Source organism: Fukomys damarensis, unplaced genomic scaffold (genome assembly GCF_012274545.1).
Source record: "Fukomys damarensis isolate Sample0158 unplaced genomic scaffold, DMR_v1.0_HiC HiC_scaffold_35, whole genome shotgun sequence".
Taxonomy (NCBI): Eukaryota; Metazoa; Chordata; class Mammalia; order Rodentia; family Bathyergidae; genus Fukomys; species Fukomys damarensis.
The window spans coordinates 11063112-11072143 of NW_022900947.1; the positions used below are offsets into that span (position 1 = coordinate 11063112).

Here is a 9032-nt window from a genome sequence, read left to right on the forward strand (position 1 = left end):
ATATATCAGCTTGTAGTGTTTCCTGGGAAGCAATGGAGATGTGAAAGGTGATTGGGGTTCACTTTAATTGAGGAATGTCTCTCTGGGAAGCATGGAGTTGACCAACAGAAGATCTCCTGAGTGCTAAGCTTTGTTTCTTTCTTCACTATTCTTTTCTGTGAAGTATCTAATTGATCACCTGCAGAAAAAGCCAGCACCATGCCCAATTCTAATTTGAATTAGGTCTCTTAATAGATGTATGAGTTATTATGGAGGAAGCCATTTGCCCATTCCACCACAGAGGGCAGAGGCTCTGAGATGTGAACAGGCTGGGCAACTTAATGGATCCAAAGGAAGTCCCTTGGGGCTTGAGTCTAGTGAACTGAGCCATCAGGAACAGATCAATAGGGCCTTACAGCCAGAGTGAGAAGGAGTTCAGAGCTTGTCCTAGGTGTGAGGGGAAACTGGAGAGTCATATGATCTTAGTTATGCATCAAAAATGTCATTTTGGCTGCTTGTGGGGGGTAAGGTCAAAGGAAGAAGCAGACAGCACAACTCGAAGGCCATCCCAGCCCAGAAAAGAGAGGAGGAGGGTTTGGAATGTCACCCGGATGAAGAAGGTGTCTCTCTGGAGGGGTCCACAAATCTTTAATTCTAAACTCCACTTTTTAATTAGAAGACTACAATTTTAAATTAGGTTGGTGGAAGGTGGTAGCGATGTGCAGACAGGCTGTGGCTGCCAGAGCCACCAGCGGGGTGTGGGCAGATGGAAGATATTAGTGTTTGATTAGCATGTTCCAAGGAAAGACTGTGGATTGAGAGATAGAAAACCCAGCAACTGGGGATTTCAATCCTAGAAAGTGCATGTAGGGACTCTGCCTCAATTTCTTTACCTCTTAAAAGAGAACTGGAACACATGCATCTCAGGCTTTGGGTGGATCAAATGAAGAGAGCCTTCCTCTCTCCAAAGATTGGTAGGCATTTACTGTACAGACAATGGCCTCACAGATGGCCAAAGTGGGTTGCAAGGGTAGGAAGGAAACTTCGCTCCCTACAAACAACTTCTGCAGAGAGACAGGATGTGGAGACACTGACTGCCTCTTCAGAGTGGATCAAACTGAGATGGAGAAGCTGAAACACGAGAGTTCTTTTCCCCAGCGTCTTTATTTTTCTCTCAGATTCCTAATTGACTACCAGTAAAGTAAGCCAATGCTATGCCAAATTCTAATTATAATATATTCTCCTAATGCTTATATTGTTATTGCCACCAAAAAATGGAAAAGCTTTGCTTTATCCCACTACTGTTTAAAACAATTCATATACTACTTTTTACAGACATGGCTGAAAAGAATCAATCACCGGATGGAAATCTACATATTTTTCAAGTAAAAAAAAAAAAGCAAATAATTTTTAGACGAATAGTATTCTTCCATAACAATTCCATAGACTCTTCAGGTACAGTGAACATATTAAATATTTTTCAACAGGGAGTATGATGCAGTTCTTTCAATAATCAGGGTATATTTTCCACTCCTAGCTCTATCCCTGAAATTGCATAGAGTTTTGGTTTTTTTTTAATGAATTCAGGCATTTGAGAGACAACTAGTAGAACCACGTGAGGTAGATGGACTCAACTTCCAAGACACCTCTGGAAGTGAGCTTGTCCTAGGACAAATGGAATTTATTGATATTAAAGGTGTTCAGAAGCGAAGGTAGAATTTCCCTAGCATTTCTTATTTCAAGAGGTGCTACAGCAGAGTAGTTGGGAACCTCAGGTACGCAACTATCATGTGTGAGACCTGGAACAATTTATTTATCCTCTGTGTTTCCGGCTCCTCGTCAGTAAGGATGTGGACACTAGTGGTACCTGCCTGATACGGTGATCATGAGGGTAACGAGAAGTGATGCACCTACAGGGACTACTCAGCAGTGTGACTAACAATAAACACTCCGTAGGTGTTCGTGTCATCCCAGCTACCTTCAGAGGGGTGTGTGCGTTTCACTGCACACTGATAGGCAGAGGACACTTGGCACTCATCCAACACGGCGCCTGCCTCATCATGAGAGGCGGTTTGTACGTCTTCCCTCATTACCAAATTGGAAGCCCCTAGAGGACAGAAAATGTCCTAATCATCTCTGTATTTCCAGTTTCTGACATTTTCCTTGCCTGAAGTACAGAAATTCTTGAAACAATGACTGAATTGTTAACTGCTGATAGTTCTTTATGTTCAGATGCATGTGGCCAGAATTTAAATTAAATGAAAAAATTGATGCTAAAATAGATTTTAAAAAGCAGCAAAAAAGAAAAGGAAAGAAAATGTCCTGGTCAGAATACGACAAAAGCATATGGCAGTATCAACATCAGTTGAGTATTTTCTAAATGCTGTATTTTGTGATACTTTAAAAACAGATTATATTTTGATTGATTATATTTTGAGACCCAGCACCCAAATCCAAATCACTAAATTCACGAATCTGGTTCTTGACAATTTATAAAGTTGGATGTTTGTGATTGTTTTGTGTTTTGTTTGTTGTTCAGAAAAGGGGTGCTCTGTTTTCCACATGAAAAATGAGTTAATGTGGACAATTGCAATAAAAGGAGATTTATGGCCCTGTTTTCCATACAATTTAAATTAATTTCTTTCTGAAACCCAAACAAAAGCTAAATGCTTAAAAAATGCATAGTGTTTCAGTCCTATATCATAATTTACTCACCAAAAAGGGAGAAATTTAAATGTGCATTGATTCTCAGCTGATAAGAATCTGTGTTGAATGGAAGTTGAAAGATTTTTTTTTTTTCCTTTTGGCCTCCTACAAGTAGTTTGCAGCAATTTTTAATTAAAAACAGTTCCCATAGTAAGAAGATGGGGGGGCTTCAGCAAAATAAAGTGAGTACAAGAGTTCTGTAATTTGTTTTCTGAGACCATGTAGAGAGCCTAAAAAATAAAGAGTTTGGAAGTTCTCATTTTTAAAACTGCACTTTTGGTTTCATTTAACATTTTCAAAATAGCTTTCCTTACCACCACCAAGCCCCCTCCCCCACCCCTCACTAACCTCCTTCAAAAAAGTTGGAAAGTTTTCTTCTTAACATTGAAAATCATTCATATACCTTAGAGTACCAGAAACATTTTTCTTTCTAAATTTGTACAGGGGGAAACAAACTCCCAAGTTATCACAAAGCATTTTCCTTTCTTTCCACCTATCCAAAATACTTAATCTCATCTTAACTAGATTCCATCCCAACATCAATGATACTAAGCTATTCCATGAATAAACATGATGTTACAACGTGAAACCCTGTGACCAAGTACATAAAAATGTAGCTGAAAGAAAAGAAGGCTGAGACTCCCCCCTTCCACCCTCCCCTCCCCAGGGAGTTTTAGACTTGAGCTGCTTCGGTGAGAAACAGCAGATTTAAATTTCAAGGTTTTCAACATTTTTAACATTCATATTAAATCCCATAAAACTAAACACTGTAATTCTAATAAAATCTTCGGGTGAACTGCTTCCGACTGAAATCATAGTTCTCTCTTTTGGAATGGGATGTGTAATACCGATAAAAGAAAAAACCCTCAAAATATAAGGGATCTCGCACTGTCTTGCTATTTGCGTATTTTATTAAAATTAGCACAATGCCAACATGAAAAAAAATATAGATTTAAAATGTCATCATTTGAATGGAGATATTTCTTGTTATTTGAATGAGGAAACAAGATATAGAAAACTTATCTACAATAATTACGATTTTTATAACTACACTTGTGAACTTTCTTAAATTCTACAGTAATTCAACATTAGTAAAATCCCTTCACTTAAAATGATGTTCACTATGACGTTTCTCAGATTCCCCATTTATATTTTCATCTCATAGTAAAGATTTCAGGAAGTAAAAAAAAAATACAGATTGTTTTTGTTTTTATTGAAACGCTGCACATTCTGAAGTCTTTAGAAAGTATTTTTATTTCCTGACTATACTCTGTGTGCTATGTTAAACTATATGATTGGGCAGTCGTATTCTTCCAAGACACATGTGGCACAGTATGACTATTCAAATATATGAATTTTGGAAGACATCAGGTCAATTTATGGTAACATACACAACAAAAAATGTAGCCCTTTTTCTCCTGCCTTGGAATTAGAGTGAAAAGCAAGGCGAAGCTCAAAGTTTCTCTGAGACACCCACACATTTCTTTATCAAAATCCATGAAGATTCTAATGTTGCAAAGAGATTTTATTTCCCACAACAGCCAGCAGCATTTAAAATTTATTTCTGGTTTTGTGGATTGCTTTATAATGCACTCTTTTTCCTTTAGAAAGAGGTAAGGCCTTACAATCTCTTACGCTCTTGCTTTGCTTTGCTTTGCAAAAGTGATTAGGGATCTAAATAACCTCCTGATAAAAATCAGAGTGGAGGATGTGGGCGGGGGCACTGGAAGGGGACTGGCCCAAAGTAACTTCAACTCTACAGGAGGTAGGAGGTGCCTGGCTCCAAAGCATCAGAATGGAGTTGCTCAGGGAAGTCTCTAATTTTAATGGCATGAGTGTCAAACTCCCTCTCTCTCTCCTCTTTTATCTACTAGATTCCTGGGTTAGCTAGTCAACACATGTTAACTAAGTATCTACTTTTTCCAGGAAGTACTTTTGCTAAGCTCTAGCTATAACCAAGACTGACGGGGCCAAGGCCTACAGGTTTCCTCCACTACTGTGGACTGCAGCATCCTCTGGGATTTGTGATCTGTGATACCATGAGTGCAGAAATAATGTCTGAGCTCTACTCTATTTCAGAATTCTTTCTCACACAAAAGAAAGTCAATCTGCATCTTCAAATTAACGGGGCGTGGCAGGGAATTGGCAGATAAGGTCATCAAAACCCACAGTCACTAGTTAGTAAGGAACAGGAAGGAGTTACAAACAGGATTAACTCCCATTCAACTCTCCTTAAACTAACACTATCCAGTGTCCAAAAATCTTCGTTTTAATTGGAAGAAGTGACCCTGGTAGAAGGCTCTGGAGGTCTCCCATGGGAGGACAGGGGCTTTTTCTGTAAAAAAAAGATGCTTCTGGGAAATTTTGACAAACTTGATTACAACTTCAAAACTGCTCCACTATAGTTTCTTTATAGACAAATATATGTTCCAAAATGAGTGAGTTGAGAGATCTACCTGTGTGTAACTAGGAGTCAATAAAATGATACCATGTACTATAAAAGTGTGAGCAAGGGCATGGAGATGAAGAAGAAAGAAGACCCACAGAGTAGTGTGCTACGTGTGGCTAAAGTCTCAAAGTAATCACTCAACAATCTACTTGATTTTTTGTACAGACAAACTGATAACTCTTGCTGGGTTTCACTGTATCATAATTACCTAAGTAACCAATCTCTTTCCAGGACACAGGGCAGCCTTTTCCTAAATAATCCTCTTCGGTGAAAGCACAAGTGTGACCTTTTTGTGAAAAGTTTTGGGTTTTTTTTGTTTTGTTTTGGTTTTTGCTAAGCACACATCATGATCAAAATTGAATATTTAATGTTAATACTTTAATATCTTAGGAGCAATCAATGATTTGCTATTTTTTCATATGAAATGAAAACACATTTATGGTGCTGGATTCCTCTGCATGGCACCATATACTGTTTAGTAATGAAAGCGAGAAGTGTCACAGCAATTACTTAGATAATTGTTTTTTTTAAAGTCCTAATAAGAAGGTACATTGTACTAGGATACTGTTTTATTTTCACAGAAGATTCAAAACTCTAAGATTTCTCATTGAAGCTTTCTTCTCCTGATTCTTGAACTATGAAGCAGTTTTTTTCCTACTAAAAGTAAAATCTCTGAATGTCATACCCCGTAGTCTAAAAGTTAGAAGTTCCCAAGTTTAGCTGTTATAGTAGGTAATGAGCCAGTTTTGAAAAATGCATTACTAATATGGAACTTTTAAAAGGTCTTTCTTGTCTCAGAATACAAAACAAACTTCCAGGGAGTTGCTATCACCCTGCAGGTTTGTGTCAGAGCCAGGCAGGGAGTCTGCAGAGAAGTCTCCCTGCTCGGAGCTGCCCAGTGCTACAGATGGGCACAGAGGCACCCAGACCAGGACAGCTGCCTCTGCCTTCCATGCTGCAGGGTGGGAGGAAGCCCCATTGCAAGGCCTCAACATCTTTCTAAAATGCAAGTTGGATACAGGTTCTTTTTAAATCTTCTTGTGCAAGATCTGATCCATAGTGTCCTCTAGCCTCTTTTTAAAACTAATACTTTTTTTAAACTTCTTTTTCCAAATCTGTATTGCAGTTAATGTATGCCTGAACTTGAAGACATTTCCTACCTTTCTAATTCTGGAAGCAGGTTGGGTCAACGAATCATTTATGCAGGAACTTAAGATTCCAGCACAATTGTAAAGAGATGAATGAAAGATACACATTGTAACACACACACACACACATACACACACGTACACAAACAATGCACACAAATATCATTTACTACCAAAAGCACACTTCCCTAAGCAAAAAAGAGTTTATACTTCCCTATAAGCTGCTGGATCCTACAGAAAACCACTGTACCAGCAATTCTGTTTAACATAATTGGCGTATTAACATATAAAGAAATTAGCAGTGATGAAGACAACACAGCTTTCAGAAACACACAGGTCCTGTCCAGTAGTGAGCCAATCAGGAAGCAGGTCACATCTTGTTAGCCATATTAAATACATGAAATGTCATGATTTCTCTATGGCTCCATGGACAAGTCAAGCAAGTGTGTTTTATTTTATAATACAAACTTAATCAAATTCCTTCCCAGAGTTAAAAGTCAACCTTCTATCTAAAATTCCAAGAAGCTCTTTGGTAGAAATTCCCTGGGTATCATTGCTCTGCAGAGAAGGCTCAATCCCCAGGGATTCCAGCTTCCTAGAGTGACTTGGGGTACCTCTAACAAACTCCTGTTAAGAAGATAACACAAAGCCCCAAATTACAGGCAAATGGACAACCCTCAGCAGCCCCTCCAGCCAGCACACAGAGGAAAACTCAACTGACATTAAATATTTAAATTTCAGGAGGCAGTCTGGAGTTTTGCATTTAGAAAGTTCTGAAAGTCTTAGTCTCTCTACTCCTAGAGTTGCTGTGTCTTGAGAACTCTCACTCTCTCTCTCTCTCTCTCTCTCTCTCTCCCTCTCTCTCCCCTTCCTCTCCCTCTCTCCCTCTTTTCCTCCCTGAGGCACAAGATCACAAAAGTGCAAAAAACTCCCCGGGGCTGGAATGCTGAGCCAGCTCCATCCCAAAGTAGAGCCCTTCAGAGGCACAGCCAACAGGGAGAGGAGAAAGTATAGAATCCTCTTGCCCGGAGCAACTGGTTTCAGAATTTAACAAGGAAATATACAAACATGTGTTCCTCCAGGGCTAGTTCAGAAAAGTATGCCGGGGCTACTCTTTTGGCCCTTTACCTCAATTTTGATGACTTTGAAAAGCAAATGCAGGTCAAAGCAGACTCATCTATATCCTTCCAAATGCAAACAACCGCAAAATCCTTTGCAATTATATCTCAAGAAACAGGACCATCTCAGAGGCTGCAAACAGCAGAGTTTCTGGGAGAGCAGCATTTCTGAAGCCCCGGCATGGGAATCAAGTGCTGGGCTCTCTATTTCAAGATTCCGGCAGGAACTGTTCCCTACTCCAAGAGTTGCAGTCCCCGCAAACTGGGGCGTTCAAACTAGTGGATTCATGCTGGCGCTCATTCCTTGTACGTGGTAGTAGCTAGTGGGACACTTGCCACAGAATTCAGCAGAAACCCCAGGAAAAGCCCGTGCACAGTAAAAAAAAAAACACAAACACACAACCAAGGTTGAAGTACTTACCTCTGTGCGAGACTGCAGTCTCTTGTTCATCTCATAGATTCGGTACTCTGGCTGTACCATGTAGGGTGTATGTCTCCTATAAAATGGGCCGAAAGGAGAAGAATAGAAGGGGTCATGTGGTGTGCTGGACATCTTGCCTGCTTGTCGAAAATCAAGCTAAATAGAGTAGCAGTAACGTCCATGCAGAGCACATGGGCTGTGTTCTTCACAGTACAAAGTAGACGCACGCACACATGCTCACACACATACACACTCTCACACACACAGAGGCAGGCAGGCAGGCAGGCTGAGCACACTGGCTGGGAAGTGCTGTGGGAGCCCTCTAAAGCGAGAGTGGAGCTGGAGCGGGAGGAGGGAGGGAGGGAGGGATGGAGGGAAGGAGGGAGGGAGCACGGGAGAGGAGGAAGAGGGAGAGCGCAAGAGCTCAGAGAGGGAGGGAAGGGAGGTTGGTAGGGAGGAAAAGAGGGAGCGAGGGAGAAGGAGAGAGGGAGGGAGGGAGAGAGAGAGAGAGACAGAGAGAGAGAGAGAGAGAGAGAGAGAGAGGGGCTGGATTGCAGGAGGCACCACAGCTTGTTTTTAAAGAAGCAGTTTGTGGAGAGGTCATTTCCTGTCCACACTGTAGACTAGTTCAAAAATATAATTTTCCTCAGAGTCTGAGGAGAGGTCTAAGGGTCTAAGGTTGGGTTTTAATTTTTTTTTTTTTCCTCCAGCCAGGACCCTTCCCAACCTGACTGCTTAAGCTTGTTAGCACGGAGGTGGTTTAACTGCTGGCTGAGCCACTCACCCCTGACAGCCCTGCTGTGGTAGTATATCAAAAATGTGACTGCGACCCAACAAGGACACAGGGCACTGGGGTCCCTGGGATATGAGCTGGTGCGGCACTCCCAGGCTAAGATCTCTCTGGGCTCCCATCGCCACGGAGTTGCACTTTTACTTGCAGTCCTTCTAAGAGCTCCTTCTGTCTTTTTATTCCCACTCCCAGCCTTCCAAATTACCCTCTGTGCAACCCCCTCCCTCCCCCAAGTCTTCAAGGCAGGTGGGGTGAGGGCCTGGGTTCAGATTACCTGAGCACTTCCAGGTAAGGACAATCATGCTGACCCCATGGAATATCTGAAATACCTCCACAAGGCAATGGTCTTTTCTTCCTGGGAGGCCTCCCCAGCACCAAAAAAAAAAAAAAAAAAAAAAAAAAAAAAAAAAAAAAAACCGCC

At 41.0% G+C, this 9032-nt stretch overlaps 1 protein-coding gene across 8 annotated transcripts in view; it reads right to left on the minus strand.

Moving 5' to 3' along the window:
- The window catches only part of Ldb2 (LIM domain binding 2), a 459105-nt gene that overhangs the window by 368681 nt on the left and 81392 nt on the right, over positions 1-9032 (minus strand). For 3 of the 8 annotated variants that reach the window (XM_010641883.3, XM_010641887.3, XM_010641885.3), the window contains exon 1: positions 7822-8174. In XM_010641883.3, the coding sequence (XP_010640185.1) occupies positions 7822-7953 (132 nt within the window). In that variant the 5' untranslated portion in view covers positions 7954-8174. Of the gene's footprint in view, positions 1-7821; positions 8178-9032 lie in introns of those variants that run through there. The other 5 variants (XM_019210302.2, XM_010641882.3, XM_010641881.3 and 2 more) reach the window with 4 other exon arrangements.